The following is an 18,936-nucleotide window of genomic DNA, read 5'->3' as shown; positions in this document are numbered from 1 at the left end:
CAAATGTAGTGTTTCTTTTACAGAAGAAATTAACGCATCCATAGCTGCGCGTTCTTCAGGCGATCCAGGGGGAGAATCATCTACCCCCTCCACCTCCCCCTCAGACCCTAGCTGGTCCTGAGAAGAGCGAGACCCTGAAAGGGGCACACCACCCACAGCAGCCACATCACCTTCTGAATCAGAAGAGAAAGAGATCCTAGGCCTTTTCCTAGCAGCCCGTTCAGTCATCAGCACCTCCATGTTGGACACTAAAGTTGCCACCACAGCAGCCAAATTCGTCAGGGCGGGGGATTCAGCAGAACTGGGGTCCCCCACCAAGGCTGGGGGGAATTTGCTGTCCTGAGATTCCATTGCAGAAAAACAATTTTTCCAAGGTACTGGCCCTTTAAGAGCGCCGTGGACCCCGCAGCACACCGCTAAATAGACTGTGTACACAGACCCCCCGCAGGGACAAAACTGAGCCAGAAAGGATAAAACAGAAGAAAATGGAAAGGACAGTTTGCAGAGCCCCACAGAGTGTCACCACACAGATCACTGCTCCAGAGGAAAAGGAAGTGAGGTCGCCAGAGACTGAACTATATGCTGCAGGCTAAGGGAAAATGGCTGCCCATAGGAAGTAATGGGAGGCTTCGGCAAGATGGCCGCCGACATGTGCACAGAACGATCTGATGCCACCCACAAGATGGCGCCGGATGGCGCCAAAATCACTACATAGAAGCTGTGTAAAAAGCCCATAGTGAAGCCAGACATGCTGCCCACACTTAAAATGGCGGACCGCGCGGTTTTTACCCCGCAGCGGCCGCCGCACACACAGTCTGCCCCTCCAAACACCAAACTGACACAGGAGAGGGGCCCCCAAACACACACACAGCGACAGCAGTGCAATTAAAAAAGACCCCCGCAGGGATCGCATCAGTGAGCCCCACAAACGCACAGACATGAGGGGATACCACAGCACACAGGACTGCCAGCCCCAGACAGAGGCCCCACACAGAGAGTACTTACCTGTACCGGATGGCGTGGGGTGCCTCTCATCAAACGGAAAGCCGCTGCCCTCAGATAGCAGGGAATGCCGTCAGCCAAAATGCAGGACACTGCAGCATACGGTACAAACCGTAGATGTGTCCAGTGAGGTAGCCACCTCACAGGCTGCATCCCTGTGAACAGGGACGGGTCGTTCGTAATGCCAGGGTGAACACATGGCTGAACGCTCGATGGCGGGCTGGGGATCCATCTGACCCTCTGCCCTGGAGACCCAGGGCGACCAGTCTGATTCCCAGCTCCACAAAATCCATCTTCGTCCGAAGATCCGACTAAACTAAAGCTGACAAAATAAACAGCTAGTAAAGCAAAGTGAGACGGTTCGCACCGTCACTGACAGTGAAAAAAACAATGTGACAGATACATTGATGGTTTGGACTGCTTCAGTTGGTCAGACATGTAACAGATGCATGTCATCAGCTCAAACACCTGTCTTCCACGCATTGTAAATCATGATGATTTGCTCACCTATTGTTTACAGTGGGTTCTCAGTATTTACACTATGATATGTGTATTTGTATCTTGTTTTAGCTTTGGTGCCGGTGTTCTAAAATTTAGTCGGACCCGTGAAAATTCCGGACCCTCGTCACTTCCGGTCACTTCCGGTGATACTACGTCACCACCAGCTGGAGCGACAGCACCCAAGACATTTTCCAGGTCCGATGAAATGTTAAGATTTTGCTAACAGCTGACTGAGAGGAGGCGGGGCTGAGGTGGGACGACAACACCGCCGCGGGAAAATTTTACAACACCGCCGCATCAAGAGCTGACTTAGAGGGGACTGTCCGTCCCGAGGAGGCGAGAAGGAAGTGAATATATATAAAATTTTAGGACACCGCCTGAGGTCCCTAGACATTCGCCCTCACATAGAGCCACTTCCGCCTGTTCTCCTGATACTTCCGCCCTTACTGACACATACCTCCGCCTGAGGTCCATAGACTTCCGCCCTCACATAGAAGTGAATTCCGCATTCTCTATGGAAAGTAATAGAGAATTAGTTAATAGAGAACTAATAGAGAACCCCTCTAAGTCAGCTCTGCAACATGTTCCTTGCTCGATGATGCGGCGGTGTTATAAAATTTTCCCGCGGCGGTGTTGTCGTCCTACCTCAGCCCCTCCTCCTCCTCTCAGTCAGCTGTTAGCAAAGTCTTAAAATTTCATTGGACCTGGAAAATGTCTTTGGTGCATGCGCACCGGGGCTCGCAACAGCTGTCGCACCAGCTGGTGGTGACGTAGTGTCACCGGAAGTGACGAGGGTCCGGAATTTTCATCGGTCCAATTAAATTTTACAACACCGGCAGTCTGGTCTTCCAGGCTGGCTTAAGTGTAATGAATTAATTAGCATGTTAATTGGGATTAGCCATGAGTCAGCTGTACCTCGTTAGCTATTCATTGTGTGATGTTTTGGGTAAATATTCATGTAGTGACCAACCTACTTCTAAAGTGTATAAAAGTCTGTTTCTTTTTTAATAAAGGAGTTAGTTGTTTCCAGTATACAAACTGTAAGGCTAGTTTTGTATGACGGTGGCTGGGATTTGATATCTATGTTCATGACTGGGAGGAAGCCGTATACTGACGGAAGACCACAAGTACAGTGTGGGTCTGAGGTTCCGTTACACAAAGAAAAAATGACATTCTTGCAAATAAAAATCATAAAAAAAAGGATTAGAAGGCTGAGACTGTAGCCTCAGCACAGGGAAGCCTATCTACTCCTAACGCTAGGCAGAAGACAAACTGAGTTGGGATGGCTTACTGCAGGGGGGGTATTGACCAGTGGGACAGCCCCCATGGGTGTGTCTATGTTAAATGCTTTTGTTTTTAACAAGTCTTATGCCTAGCTACTCCTGTGGAGAGGAAGTCAATACCCATTGGTGAAGACTGTATGAGTGGGCAGCGACTGTCGGAGGACGTAAGAGAAAGCATGTTTTTGTTTGTTTTTTTAACCCATATTTAATTTATAGAGCAGGAAAAAGCACAATGTTCTTTATATGCTTTTTATTAGAAATAAAACACATTCATTTGTGCTCAGAAAACTGTACAAAAAAACTGACAAACACAGATCGGAAAAAACAAAACATAAAAAATAAAAAGTAACGGGGGTAATTGGGCAAAGGAAAAAAACAAAACAAAAATAAAAAAAATAAAAAAATAACAGTTATTAAACAAACACATAGTTATTACATAACATTGCTAATGTTTTTTTTGGGGGGGGGGGGGGGATTTGATGATCGGGACAATTTGAGTGTTAAAAAAATTAAAACACAGTAAAAAGATATTTATATGGTAAAATTCATTATGTGTAATTATAATAATTACAATATCATACAACACGGCACTTGATGCCTTGTGCTTTCTCTTCATATATATAATCTAAAATCTGACAATTACATCACAGTTTTAAGTAATCTTTTTTTTTTTTTTTCTCCTTTATTTACTATTTTGGATTTTTTTTTTTTAAATCATTTAAACATTAATAGATTTATTTAATATACAGGTCATGACAAGATAAATGTCATTATTTTTTTTCCAAAAATAAAAATAACACTGGAGCCAAAATAAAAAAAAAAATGCTTGCATATCAAGCAACTTGCTTTAAGGTTAAATTATGCATCTTTTTATTTTCCATTTGACGCAACAGAAGTTGTTGTGGATACTTGGATTCCACCTCTTGCGTTTCGTACCCCTCTTGGACATTTTATTGAAGAAGCGGTCAAGTTGCGGTAGACTCCCAAACCAACCGCTACCAGGCAAACCTCGTCCTTCGGAAGTTCCTCGGTCAAATGGAAAGTTTCTCGAAAAGGAGAAGAGCAAAGAAACAAGTGCTCTAAAGTTTGGGAACACTTTATTGGGTCTCCATAGCTTATTTTTTTTTTTTTTTTTTTTAATGCAGTCCGTCAAGTCCCACAAGCCATTGTTACAAAACTATATATATTAACGTTTTTGCTTAGAACAATCTTATCGTAACAAAAAAAATCATCTGCTTGACCTAGCAGAGGGTGAAGATTGGTCAATCAAAAGGAATTCTTATGCGGTTCTCTTCATAACAGTCAAAGATTTCCATTCAACAAATAATCTTCACTTGATCTAGGTTTAAAGCCTCACTCTGCTGGGTTGAATTATTATTATTATCTCTCATTTTTTATTTATTTTTTTATTATTATTTGGTTCTATCTACTCAGACTAGTCAAGGATAACCGGGACCCAGTTTTCGGGGCCAGCTCTAGCGTTTTTTTGTTTTTTTTTGTGGTTGAAACCTAAACATACTTCATGGAGATAATCAAGCAAGGTATTACATCACTGAAGATTTAGGTCTGATTCCATAACAGCTGGCCCCGAGAGCTTTTATATAATACACCAAAGTACTATATACTTCTTATTTGCTATCGGAAGCTATTGAGTGTCTTTTTGTCGAAGAAGATTTTTTCTTTGTTGAATAATTGCCAGCCAACCTTCGTGGATTCCTCAGTGTCACCTCCGCTTGAAGGCCGATGACTCTTTTTCGAAGTTGATCTCTGTCCACTTCATCATCTGGCCGCTCAGCCAATACGTCGTTGTTTTTTTGTTTTGTTTTTTTTCGTTCTGCCACACACCCGGGAGAGAGAGCACGTTGTGTCTACCTCTAAGAGCCTAAACGGAATATCCCTTCTGAGAACAATGCAAAAAAGTACTTTAACAAGGTTTCAAAAGAAACCAAACATCTCTCCGTTTTATATGGAACCATATTCTTTAAAAATAAAAAGAAGTCTTTTTCTTAAGCTTCAGACCTCGGTCTGAAGATCAATTATGTCTTGCCCCACCAGAGGTATCGTCGCCCCCGTTTTTTCCCACTCCACAGTCTTTAGTTCTAAGGGAGAAGGTGACACTGGATCCATGTCCTTTTTAACCCAAGATGGTGGAGACTGAATCTTCCTCATTCCTTCCCAAGACCTTTTGCTGGGTGTCTGCTGTTTCTCTATCTGTTGAAGGATGATAAAAAAAAGTTCGAATTAGAGATAGATAGATAGACAGACAGATAGATAGATAGATAATATGGCCATACGTTCATGGACACTATACTATTACACATACAAGGCCAAAAATGATGGACAAGTTATTAAGTACAGATTTTTCCAGTGAAGGGTTCTGTCAATGCTACAACATGCAAAGACATTGTAGACAATTGTGCTCTTCCAACCTTTATGGAAGGCCCTTTAATGTTCTAACATGACCCCTGTGTACAAAGCCAGCTCGATATAGACATGGTGTGACCAGAGCCCTGACCTCAACCCTACTGAACATCTTTGGGATGAATGGGAATGAGCCAGGTCTTCTCAACTAACATCTCCATTAAGACATGGTTTGACCAGTTTGGTGTGGAGGAGCTTTAATGGCCTTTAGAAACCTGACTTCAATCTTACTGAGCACCTTTGGGATGAATTGGAATGAGCCAGGTCTTCTCAGCTAACATCTCCATAAAGATATAGTTTGACCAGTTTGGTGTGGAGGAACTTGAGTGGCCTTCAGAAAGCTGACCTCAACCTTACTAAACACCTTTGGGGTAAATGGGAATGAGCCAGGTCTTCTCAATTAACATCTCTATTAAGACATGGTGTGACCAGTTCGGTGTGGAGGAACTTGAGTGGCCTTAAGAAACCTGACATCAACCTTACTGAACACCTTTGGGATGAATTGGAATGAACCAGGTCTTCTCAGCTAACATCTCCATTAAGACATGGTTTGACCAGCTTGGTGTGGAGGAACTTGAGTGGCCTTCAGAAACCTGACATCAACCTTACTGAACACCTTTGGGATGAATTGGAATGAACCAGGTCTTCTCAGCTAACATCTCCATAAAGACATGGTTTGACCAGCTTGGTGTGGAGGAACTTGAGTGGCCTTCAGAAACCTGACCTCAACCTTACTGATCACCTTTGGGATGAATTGGAATGAACCAGGTCTTCTCAACTAACATCTCCATTAAGACATGGTGTGACCAGTTTGGTGTGGAGGAACTAGAATGGCCTTCAGAAACCTGACCTCAACCTTACTGATCACCTTTGGGGTAAATGGGAATGAGCCAGGTCTTCTCAACTAACATCTCTATTAAGACATGGTGTGACCAGTTTGGTGTGGAGGAACTCAAGTGTCCTGCACAGAGCCATGACAATGATGGAGGGTAGCTGTTGGACGCACTTTTCAGCTACCCTCCATCTTCAACACCATTTTGAACCTTAAGCTGATTTGTAAGTTATCATGGGATATATTTTTTTCTTTCTCCCCCTTCCTCCTTTTCTCCCCTATTTCTGGGGTAATTGTGAGATTCTTTAGACACTCATACATACAATTTTTTTGCAGACCCGTGTCCTGCATCTGCTCCTGAGGAAGTGCACACGAAACGCGTTGAGCTTTTACTGGTGACGCCATACTACTATTACATGTTTTACCTTGATTTAATGTATGAAATGGTGCTATTGTTTGTAATTATGTATTGTTATTTATCTGTTGTCAATGAATATATATCAGCTCATATCAACAACTTACAATATTCTTTCTAAGATGTCACGTTCACTCTTGTTATCATCCAATTATCAATAAATTGTTATTGATTACACCATTTTATCAGCTGCAAGCCATTGCCTCATCTAAAGTCCCAACCTCTCTCTTGTTTATCCAATATATTGGGGTGGAGTAGCTCGATCTATATGGAGCAGGTGTCTCCATTAAAGTCCCAAACCCCCTCCTATAAACAGAAAGGGAGTCTTGTTGAAAGAAGTTATTTATGTTCTCTTGGGGGGGGGGGGGGGGGTCACTAAACCAAAAGCATTTCCCAAAAGCACACATTGTGTCATTTCCAAAAGATTTGGGTGCCCCCCTTTTTTTTTTTTTAGGTTAAAATTCTCTGATTTTACCAGGGCTGTTTTTCAGCGACAACATGGGGGGGGGGGGGGGGTGCAAGGGGGTGTTAAAAAAAATAGCATGGGGAGGGAGCACTGCTCTGAGGAACATTTATCAAATACCATGCCTGGGGGGGGGGGTGCATTAATCCAGTGTGTGAAGGGGTGTGTCCAGGGCCAGGACTAGTGGTGGACATGAAAGGCGACTGCCCAGGGCACTGGTGTATCATGTGAGGTAGGGAGGGTCCCACAAGGAGATTGGGGTGGGGGGTATTTGTGTTGGGAGGGGGAATTTGAGGTGCAAGAATCGTTCTAGCAGGGGAAACTGGAGGGAGGGGGGGGGGGTGTTGCTAGGACTGGTGATATGGGGAGATTTGTGTTGGGATGGGGGAAGTAGCGGATTTCTTTTTTGGGAGGGGGGGGGGGTTGTACTAGAAGATCTGATATGGTAGAGGGAATTTTTGCTAGGGGTGGATTTTTTTTGGGGAGGGTGGGTGGATCTGTGTAAGAAGGAGGGATTTTTTTTTGGGGGGGGGTTGGGGAAAAGGGATTTTGGAAAAAAGGATTTGGGCTGGGAGGGAGGATGGGGGTGCAAAGATTTGTGTTGGGAGGAGGAAGGAGCAGATTTTTTTTGGGTGGGGGGGCTGTGCTAGAAGATCTGATATGGTAGAGGGGGTGGGAATTTGTGCTAGGAGATGATTTTTTTTTGGGGGGGGGGGGTGGATTTGTGCTAGAAGGAGGGAATTTTTTTTTTGGGGGGGGGTGTTAGGGGAAAGAGGATTTGGGCTGGGAGGGAGGATTGGGGTGCAAAGATCTGTGCTGGGAAGGGGGGGGGAAGAAGAAGCAAATTCTTTTTTTGGGGGGGGTTGTGCTAGAAGATCTGATATGGTAGAGGGGGTGGGAATTTGTGCTAGTAGATTATTTTTTTTTGGGGGGGAGGGTGGATTTGTGCTAGAAGGAGGGATTCTTTTGGGGGGGGGTGTTTGGGGAAAGAGGATTTGGGCTGGGAGGGAGGATTGGGGTGCAAAGATGTGTGCTGGGAAGGGGGGGGGGGAGAAGACGCAAATTCTTTTTTTGGGGGGGGGGGTAGTGCTAGAAGATCTGATATGGTAGAGGGGGGAGGGAATTTTTGCTAGTAGATTATTTTTTTTGGGGGGGGGGGGGTGGATTTGTGCTAGAAAGAGGGATTTTTTTTGGGGGGGGTGTTTGGGGAAAGAGGATTTGGGCTGGGAGGGAGGATTGGGGTGCAAAGATTTGTGCTGGGAAGGGGGGGGGTGAAGAAGCAAATTCTTTTTTTGGGGGGGAGGGGGTTGTGCTAGAAGATCTGATATGGTAGAGGGGGGAGGGAATTTGTGCTAGTAGATTATTTTTTTTTTGGGGGGGGGGGTGGATTTGTGCTAGAAAGAGGGATTTTTTGGGGGGGGTGTGTTTGGAGAAAGAGGATTTGGGGAAAGAGGATTTGGGCTGGGAGGGAGGATGAGGGTGCAAAGATTTGTGCTGGGAGGGGGGATTTCAGCAGAGGAGCAGATTTTTACTAGGAGGAGGGGGGATCTTAGAGGGTAAGCATGCAGATTAGTTCGAAATTTTATTATTTATTTTTTTATTTTTTTTGGGGGGGGAGGGTTTTTCTGACACATAATGCGCATACATCTTGAGGGGTGCAGTTAAGTATGTCCCCCCTGGGCTCTAGATGACCTTGTCCCGACACCGGGTGCGTCCATATGATGTACAGCAAATGCTGCGCTGACATTTACAAAGGATAAAAGTATTTGAAATTGCCAGCAAATGACATTTCACTGCCGGCTTTTTTTTTTTTTTTTTAACCTCTTGCCGACCAGCCGCCGTAGTTATATGGCGGAAGGTCGGCTCTGTCCCGTGAAATGACGTACATGTAAATCCCTTTGCGAGATTGCTAGTGGGGGTGCACGTGCTGATTGGCCACAGGGGGAGCCAATCAGCGGGTCCGTCAAGACGCGATAGCTCCCCGTGGAGACAGAACGACGGTCTGCCATTGTACACACACCAGACCGCTTTTTTGTCAGTGATAAACACAGGGATCCTCTTATTTAGGAACACAGATCTCTGTGTTCATTCCATAAGCCCACCCCCCACACAGTTAGAAAGCACCCCCTAGGGACACACTTAACCCTTTTGATTGCCACTGGTGTTAACCCCTTCCCTGCCAGTGTCATTATTACAGTGACAGTGCATATTTTTAGCACTGATTACTGTAGTAATGTCACTGGTCCCCCCAAAAGTGTCGAAAATGTCAGTTAAGGGTCCGATCTGTCCGCCGCAATGTCGCAGTCCCGCTAAAAATCGCAGGTCGCCGCCATTACTAGTAAAAAAAAAATGACATAAATCTCTCCCCTAGTTTGTAGACGCGATAACTTTTGCGCAAACCAGTAAATATGCACTTATTGGGATTTTTTTTTTACCAAAAATATGTAGCAGAATACAAATTGACCTAAAAGGATGAAAAAATTAGATTTTTTTTTTTTTATTATTGGGAATGTTATCTAGCAAAAAGTGACAAATATTGTTCTTTTTTTTCAGAATTGTTGCTCTTTTTTTGTTTATAGCGCAAAAAAAAAAAAAAAATCGCACAGGTGATCAAATACCACCAAAAGAAATCTCTATGTGTGGGAAAAGGACGTCAATTTTCTTTGGGCACAGCGTCGTACGACCGCGCAATTGTCAGTTAAAGTAACGCAGTGCCGAATCACAAAAAATGGCCTGGTCATTAAGGGGATGGTCCAAAAGTGGTAAACGTGTGGGAACAAAAATGTCTCTGGCAGTGAAAGGGTTAAATAGTATTCCCCCCCCCCCCCCCCCTGTAAATATCACATCAATAGCACATGCCACAGCAAGAATGAAAAAAAATAAAATAAAATTGTGTAGAATAAAAAAAAAAAAAAAAATTTATCTGGTCTAGATTTTAAGGGCGGTCCCCCAGGAAATCTGTACCAGACCTTTAATCCAATTATGCGGCCGGTAAAGGGGGGACAAGCGTGCACCCCCTGCCGATCCTGAACCCCCATAGTGGTTAGCCCCCCCCATCCTGAACCCCCATAGTGGTCCCCCCTATCTTGAACCCCCATAGTGGTCCCCCCTATCTTGAACCCCCATAGTGGTCCCCCCATCCTGAACCCCCATAGTGCCCCCCCATCTTGAACTCCCATAGTGGTCCGACACATCCTGAACCCCCATAGTGTCCCCCATCCTGAACTCCCATAGTGGTCCCCCACATCCTGAACCCCCATAGTGGTCCCCCCTATCTTGAACCCCCATAGTGGTCCCCCCATCCTGAACCCCCATCTTGAACCCCCATAGTGGTCCCCCCATCCTGAACCTCCATAGTGCCCCCCATTCTGAACCCCCATAATGGTTAGCCCCCCCATCCTGAACCATACCAGGCACCATGCAGGCAGACTCCATGCAGAGAGTGTCCTATCTGGACCCCAGTTAGGGAAGGTTTATATACAGGTTGTGGGTGGAAGAGAGGGGGGGGGGGTAAGGAAAGTAATCAGGGCTCTTCTCATTGGTTGCCCACCTTGCTCTCCGCTGTTGGAGACTCCTTATCCATCTCCGCATGCTGCAGTTTCCGATTTAGGTCCTGGAACATGTCCTGGTGACGTTTCCTGGTGTGCATAATTTTCTGTGGAAAAAAAAAGGATTTTTAGGTTTTTTTTTTTACTGTTAAATAAAAGCACATGCTGTTGGAAATCCTGGGGCCTCACTTTACAGGGCCCCCTCCCTTCAGGCAGGGTGGGTGTGTGGGTACCCCGAACACGGCTCCAGCTGCATGAACAAACCACTCATTCATGCAGCCGGAATGTGAATGAGCAATTAAGGGGGATTTTTTTAAACTTTATTATTCTTTACATTGTTTTAACTGCCCTATGAGGGGAAAAGGAGGGGGGTGTTGGCATTTGGTAAACCGGTTGTGTAAACCGTTGGGTTTGTAAACCAGTACTGGCCATTTCCTGAATGAACACAGTGAGTGAGTGGTACCGATTGCTCCTGTGTTCATTCAGGAAAGAAAGTGGAGAAGAATGGGAGAATGGGAGCAGTATGGGAGAATGGGAGCAGTATGAGAGAATGGGGGCAGTATGAGAGAATGGGAGCAGTATGAGAGAATGGGAGCAGTATAGGAGAATGGGAGCAGTATAGGAGAATGGGAGCAGTATGAGAGAATGGGAGCAGTATGAGAGAATGGGAGCAGTATAGGAGAATGGGAGAAGAATGGGAGAATGGGAGCAGAATGGGAGAACGGGAGCAGTATGGGAGAATGGGAGCAGTATGAGAGAATGGGAGCAGTATGAGAGAACGGGAGCAGTATGGGAGAATGGGAGCAGTATGGGAGAATGGGAGCAGTATGAGAGAATGGGAGCAGTATGGGAGAATGGGAGCAGTATGGGAGAATGGGAGCAGTATGGGAGAACGGGAGCAGTATGGGAGAACGGGAGCAGTATGGGAGAACGGGAGCAGTATGGGAGAACGGGAGCAGTATGGGAGAATGGGAGCAGTATGAGAGAATGGGGGCAGTATGAGAGAATGGCGGCAGTATGAGAGAATGGGAGCAGTATGGGAGAATGGGAGCAGTATGGGAGAATGGGGCAGTATGGGAGAATGGGCCAGTATAGGAGAACGGGAGCAGTATGGGAGAATGGGGCAGTATGGGAGAATGGGAGCAGTATGAGAGAATTGGAGGAGAATTGGAGAAAGGGGGCACTATCGGAGAATGGGAGCAGTATAGGAGAATGGGAGCAGTATGAGAGAATGGGAGAAGAATGGGAAAATGGGAGCAGAATGGAAGAATGGGAGTAGAATGGGAGCAAAATGGGAGAACATGAGCAGTATTGAAGAAAGGGGGCAGTATGAGAGAATGGGAGCAGTATGGTAGAATGGGAGCAGAATGGGAAAATGGGAGCAGAATGGGAAAATGGAAGCAGTATGAGAGAATGTGAGCAGTGTGAGAGAATGGGAGCAGTATGAGAAAATGGGAGCAGAATGGGAAAATGGGAGCAGTATGGGAGAATGGGAGCAGAATGGGAAAATGGGAGCAGTATGGGAGAATGGGAGCAGAATGGGAAAATGGGAGCAGTAGGAGAGAATGGGAGCAGTATGGGAGAAAGGGAGCAGTATGGGACAATGGGAGCAGAATGGGAGAATGGGAGCAGAATGGGAGCAGTATGAAAGAATGGGAGCAGTATAAGAGAATGGGAGCAGAATGGGAAAATGGTAGCAGAATGGGAGAATGGGAGCAGAATGGGAGAAGTATGGGAAAATGGGAGCAGTATGAGAGAATGGGAGCAGAATGGGAGAATGGGAGCAGTATGGAAGAATGGGAGCAGTATGGAAGAATGGGAGCAGAATGGGAAAATGGGAGCAGTATGGGAAAATAGGAGCAGAATGGGAGAATGGGAGCAAAATGGGAGCAGAATGGGAGAATGGGAGCAGTATGAGAGAATGGGAGCAGTATGGGAGAATGGGAGCAGAATGGGAAAATTGGAGCAGAATTGGAGAATGGGAGCAGTATGGGAGAATGGAAGCAAAATGGGAAAATGGGAGCAGTATGAGAGAATGGGAGCAGAATGAGAGAATGGGAGCAGTATGGGAGAATGGGAGCAGTATGGGAGAATGACAGCAGTATGGGAGAACGGGAGCAGTATAGGAGAATGGGAGCAGTATGAGAGAATGGGAGCAGTATGAGAGAATGGGAGCAGAATGAGAGAATGGGAGCAGAATGGGAAAATGGGAGCAGAATGGGAGCAGTATGGGAGAATGGAAGCAAAATGGGAAAATGGGAGCAGTATGAGAGAATGGGAGCATTATGAGAGAATGGGAGCAGAATGGAAAAATGGGAGCAGAATGGGAGAAAAATGGGAGAATGGAAGCAGTATGAGAGAATGGGAGCAGTATGAGAGAATGGGAGCAGTATTGGAGAAAGGGGGCAGTATGGGAGAATGGAAGCAGTATAAGAGAATGGTAGCAGTATTGGACACAAGGGGCACTATGGGAGAATGGGAGCAGTATGAGAGAATGGGAGCAGAATGGGAAAATGGGAGCAAAATGGGAGAATATGAGCAGTATGAGAGAATGGGAGAATGGGAGCAGTATGAGAGAATGGGAGCAGTATGAGAGAATGGGAGCAGTATGGGAGAATGGGAGCAGAATGGGAGAATCGGAGCAGTATGGGAGAATGGGAGCAGTATGGGAGAATGGGAGCAGTATGGAAGAATGGGAGCAGTATGGAAGAATGGGAGCAGAATGGGAAAATGGGAGCAGTATGGGAAAATAGGAGCAGAATGGGAGAATGGGAGCAAAATGGGAGCAGAATGGGAGAATGGGAGCAGTATGAGAGAATGGGAGCAGTATGGGAGAATGGGAGCAGAATGGGAAAATTGGAGCAGAATTGGAGAATGGGAGCAGTATGGGAGAATGGAAGCAAAATGGGAAAATGGGAGCAGTATGAGAGAATGGGAGCAGAATGAGAGAATGGGAGCAGTATGGGAGAATGGGAGCAGTATGGGAGAATGACAGCAGTATGGGAGAACGGGAGCAGTATAGGAGAATGGGAGCAGTATGAGAGAATGGGAGCAGTATGAGAGAATGGGAGCAGAATGAGAGAATGGGAGCAGAATGGGAGCAGTATGGGAGAATGGAAGCAAAATGGGAAAATGGGAGCAGTATGAGAGAATGGAAGCAGTATGAGAGAATGGGAGCAGAATGGAAAAATGGGAGCAGAATGGGAGAAAAATGGGAGAATGGAAGCAGTATGAGAGAATGGGAGCAGTATGAGAGAATGGGAGCAGTATTGGAGAAAGGGGGCAGTATGGGAGAATGGAAGCAGTATGAGAGAATGGTAGCAGTATTGGACACAAGGGGCACTATGGGAGAATGGGAGCAGTATGAGAGAATGGGAGCAGAATGGGAAAATGGGAGCAAAATGGGAGAATATGAGCAGTATGAGAGAATGGGAGAATGGGAGCAGTATGAGAGAATGGGAGCAGTATGAGAGAATGGGAGCAGTATGGGAGAATGGGAGCAGAATGGGAGAATCGGAGCAGTATGGGAGAATGGGAGCAGTATGGGAGAATGGGAGCAGTATGGGAGAATGGGAGCAGTATGGGAGAATGGGGCAGCATAGGTGAATGGGAGCAGTATGGGAGAATGGGAGCAGTGTGATAGAATGGGAGCAGTATGGGAGAATGGGAGCAGAATGGGAAAATGGGAGCAGAATGGGAAAATGGGAGCAGAATGGGAGCAGAATTGGAGAATTGGAGCAGTATGGGAGAATGGAAGCAGAATGGGAAAATGGGAGCAGAATGGGAAAATGGGAGCAGAATGGGAAAATGGGAGCAGAATGGGATAATGGGAGCAGAATAGGATAATGGGAGCAGAATGGGAGCAAAATGGGAGAATATGAGCAGTATGGGAGAATGGGAGAATGGGAGCAGTATGAGAGAACGGGAGCAGTATGGGAGAATGGGAGCAGTATGAGAGAACGGGAGCAGAATGGGAGGATTGGAGCAGAATGGGAGACTGGGAGCAGAATGGGAGAATGGGAGCAGTGTGAGAGAACGGGAGCAGTGTGAGAGAACGGGAGCAGTATGGGAGAATGGGAGCAGTGTGAGAGAACGGGAGCAGTGTGAGAGAACGGGAGCAGTATAGGAGAAAGGGGGCACTATGGGAAAATGGGAGCAGTATGAGAGAATGGGAGCAGTATGAGAGAATGGGAGCAGTATAAGAGAACGGGAGCAGTATAGGAGAAAGGGGGCACTATGGGAAAATGGGAGCAGTATGAGAGAATGGGAGCAGAATGGGAAAATGGGATTCAGCCGGTGAGTAGAGAGTACCTGGAGCAGGGCTTCAGCCTGGAATGGGGGTCAGGAGGAGGACGGGAAGAGAGAGAGGGGCCAAGTTGCTGCACCATGGGCCCCTGGTTTGCCCCTAGGACTAGGGATGGGCGAATGGTTCGGCCCGAGCATGAGTTAGGGCCCAACATTTGCCTGCTGGGCTGTTTGCCAAACACCCCAATTTGTAGGGTGTTTACCCCAATGAACATCCTGCAATGCACTGAGCGCTGCACTGTGCATTCTGTGCCCTGATTGGTCAGGAGCACAGTGTAAGCTGGTTGTTAAGGAGTGGGGCCAGGAAGCAGCCTCCCCTGCCCCAAAGCACCCACCCCTCCATGTTGAGGGCATGTGGCCTGGTATGGTTTAAGAAGGGGCAAGCGCCCCTCCCCCCCCCCCCTTTTCTGACCTGCCAGGCTGTATGCTCAAATAAGGGCCTGGTATTGATTTTTGGGGGACCCCATGCTGTTTTTATTTATTTATTTTTTGGGGGTGGTCTTCCCCTCCAAATCTATAGCAGACCAGACCATTTTTTTTTTCTTTATTTTTTTTTCAATAGCTGAGTGCCAGCAATTGCAACTGCGAGTCATTTTAAATGGGATTTTATTTTTTATTTATTTATTTTTTTTAGAAATGTCAATTTTGTTGCAACATGTTGTATAATGTATATATTTCAAATTTGTATTTGTGCCCATTGTCAGCATATCTGCCATAAATAAAGCTGTGTAATTGTTGAACTTAAGGCTCTGTTCACATGTAGGCGTTTTTTTGGGCATTTTTGGGGAGTTTTTCTGCTCTAGGATCAGCTCTCAAAACGCCCAACAAGACAAATCCTATTCATTTCAATGGCCCCTGTTCACATCTGAGAGTTTTGACGCTGTGAGCAAAAAATTCAGGTGTGAATGTAGCCTAAGACACAGACCAGAAAATACTTTATTGGTTTTGTTAAAAAAAAAAAAATTAAAAAAGAACAAACTCACCTCAAAATCTAGTTCTGCGTACCGCGACTTTCTTCTCTGTAAATGCAAAGACAAGGAAAATAAATAAAATCACCGCTAATGAGGACAGAATACAATTATCAGATCAAATAATAATAATAATAATTACAAAGAATAACAAAAACATCATTACTGGGATATTACAGGAAGATTTTGGGTGCTATAATGCATATGGGGGTTGCCTATTTTTTGTATTTTTTCTTTCCTTTTTTTTTTTTGTAACTGTGACTGGGGGGTGTTTGTGCTAGGAGGGGAAATTTGTGGAGGGATTTGTGCTAGGATGGGGGATTGGAGACGGGACATTTGTGCTGTGGGGGGATTTGGAGTGGGAGAGAGAGGATTTGTGCTCTAAGGGGAGGAGTTAGGGGAGGGGGGGTTGTGCTACAAAAGTAATATGGTAAAGGGGAAGTATTTTTTTTGAGGGGGGGGGGGTATGTGCTAGTGTGGATGATTGGGGGGTATTTGTGCTAGGAGAGGACATTTTTGGAGGGATTTGTGGTAAGATGGGGGGTTGGAGAAGGGGGATTTGTTCTGGGAGGGGGGATTTGGAGTGGGAGGGAAAGGATTTGTGCTAAAAGGGGGGGGGACCTAGGGGAGGGGGGTTGTGCTACAAAAGTAATATGATAGAGGGGAAGTATGTTTTTTGGGGAAGGCTCCTCCTCCTCTCCTGGACTGAGATTACTTCCTCTGACTTCACTGCATGCAGTAAACTTATCACAATGTGCATTAGAAGCTGCAGCAAGTCAGATAGAGCCCCGCCCCATTTCCTGGCTGGAGTCCTTTCCTCCCCAGCCTGGCTGTTCCTTGCCCCACCCCTTTCCTTCCTAGCCTGACTGTTTCTGGCCCCACCCTTTCCTTCCCAGCCTGACTGTTTTGGGCCCCACCCCTTTCCTTCCTAGCCTGTTTCTGGTCCCGCCCCTTTCCTTCCTAGCCTGACTGTTTCTTGCCCCACCCCTTTCCTTCCTAGCCTGACTGTTTTTGGCCCTTGCCCCTTTCCTTCCTAGCCTGACTGTTTCTGGCCCCACCCCTTTCCTTTCTAGCATGACTCCCCTGGCCCCGCCCCTTTCTTTCATTCTTTCATGAGATTCCAGTTCTGTCAATCATGGAGGCTCAGCATCACGTGTGGGCGTTACCTAGAGTGGTTTGCATGCAAATACAGCCCACCTAGGAACGCCCACTTCTCCCGGCTGACACCCACCCAACAAGGCATTTTAATATTTGCATATTTACTCATTTAATCCTCCCCAAGAGCCTGCCCACTGCTTGCTTTAGGACTGAGGCAGGGGGGCTGTGAGGGATTCAGGAAGCTATGTAACGCCTCCTGCTGGCCCCTCCCGCCCACCATGATCTGCCTGCATTGCAAAGAGAAGAACAGAGGCCCAGTGATGACATCACAGGGTATAAAATAAGGTGCGTAGTATAAATGCCATTACATGTTCATTAGGGGGGAGGGAAGGCAAAATAGAAGCAGAATAAATTTCAGCTTTAACCGCTTGCCAAGCGCCTTACGTAGGAGTACGGCGGCAGAGCGGCTCTCCTGCACCTGATCAAATATCCAGTACATGATCCGGCACTTCCAGGTAGGGGGCGCAACGCGCGTGGCCGCTGTGCTGGCTGTGATGTGATTAGTCATAGCACAAGCCGATCAGCGGGTGCCGGCCACTGGATGACCTCCGGCACCTGCTGATTGGCGAAGTGGAAACAACGCAGAGGTCCGTCCTGACAGCGGGGGATGGGATGGATTTTGTTTCCCTGCAGCACACAATACACATAAACACTGGCTAGGCACACATTTAACCCTTTGATCGCCCCTAGATGTTTAACCCCTTCCCAGCCAGTGTCATAGTACAGTGACAGTGCATATTTTTATCACTGATCACTGGGGGTGCTTCCAGCAATGCTCTCCTATTTGAACCCCTTAAGCCCCGGAAGATTTTACCCCCTTCCTGACCAGGGCCTATTTTGCGATTCGGCACTGCGTGACTTTAACGGACAATTGCGCGGTCGTGCGACGCTGTACCCAAATGAAATTGACGTCCTTTTTTCCCCACAAACAGAGCTTTCTTTTGGTGGTATTTGATCACCTGTGAGATTTTTTTGATCATGCGCTATAAACAAAAAAAGAGCGACAATTTTGCAAAAATAACAATATTTTTCACATTTTTTTTATATGAAATTCCCCCAAAAAAATGTAAAAATCAACATTTTTTAACATTTTAGGCCAATTTGTTTTCTGCTACCTATGTTTGGTAAAAAAAAAATCGCAATAAGCGTACTACGGGAAAGATTTTTGTCATTGTTATTTATTTGTTATTTATTTAATTGCGGCGATCTGCATTTTTTTTTGCGGGACTGCGACATTGCGGCGGACAGATCGGACCCCTAACTGACATTTTTGACACTTTTGGGGGTACCAGTGACATTACTACAGTAGTCAGTGCTATACATATGTACTGTTACTTTAATAATGACACTGGCAGGGAAGGGGTTAACTTTATTGGAGAAGGAGGGGTTAAGTGTGTCCCTAGGGGCGTGCTTCTAACTGTGAAGGGGCGTGGCTGTTTGTGTAACAACAGAGAAATACGATCCTACATAGCAGGACCGTATGATCTCTGTTCTTACACAAGGGAGAATGACAGGCGGCTTTGTTTACATGAGCCTCCTGCCTTTCTCCCTCTCCACCCGACGATCGCGAGTGACACGCGTGGGGGGGGTCCGCGAACGAGCGGGGGCGGGGGGCGTGCCTTCAGCGGCGCGCGCTTGCCCCCTAGAGGCTCACAGGCGAGCGACGTAGACCTACGTCGCTTTGCCTGTGAGGGGCTGACTGCCGCAGTAAATATACTGACGGCAGTCGGCAAGTGGTTAAGGAAAGATCCACTTTAGGTGACCATGAAATTAATGGACAAAATATGCTTTAATGTTATTACAAGGAGAGTTAAAACACGTTCATACGTCTGAAAGGGTTCCAAATCATAATTTAAAGGCAACCTAACTTCCTGCCCTCTGGACCCTGTTCCTTCTCAAATACTATGGTCACCCTCTGGCTCTATCCTACAATCTTTAACTCATATATTCAACCTCTCCACTGGCATCTTCCCCAACCCTCTAAAACATGCACTAGTCACTCCCATACCAAAGGAAGCCTCACTAGACCCCCCACCAATC

General features: G+C 46.3%; 1 protein-coding gene across 4 annotated transcripts in view; it reads right to left on the bottom strand.

Moving 5' to 3' along the window:
* Window positions 1–4,576: 4,576 nt before the first annotated feature.
* The window catches only part of ADGRB1 (adhesion G protein-coupled receptor B1), a 912,987-nt gene continuing 898,627 nt past the window's right edge, over window positions 4,577–18,936 (bottom strand). For all 4 annotated transcript variants that reach the window (XM_082259420.1, XM_082259422.1, XM_082259423.1 and 1 more), the window contains 3 exons: window positions 15,754–15,789; window positions 10,468–10,572; window positions 4,577–4,997 (listed from right to left, as the gene is read on the bottom strand). In XM_082259420.1, coding sequence (XP_082115546.1) covers window positions 4,800–4,997; window positions 10,468–10,572; window positions 15,754–15,789 — 339 coding nt within the window. In that variant the 3' untranslated portion in view covers window positions 4,577–4,799. The remainder of the gene's footprint in view (window positions 4,998–10,467; window positions 10,573–15,753; window positions 15,790–18,936) is intronic.

The sequence above is a fragment of the Pelophylax lessonae genome, assembly GCF_965119305.1.
Source record: "Pelophylax lessonae genome assembly, chromosome: 5".
In the NCBI taxonomy this organism is placed as follows: Eukaryota; Metazoa; Chordata; class Amphibia; order Anura; family Ranidae; genus Pelophylax; species Pelophylax lessonae.
This window is presented reverse-complemented; position numbering and strand designations above follow the sequence as displayed.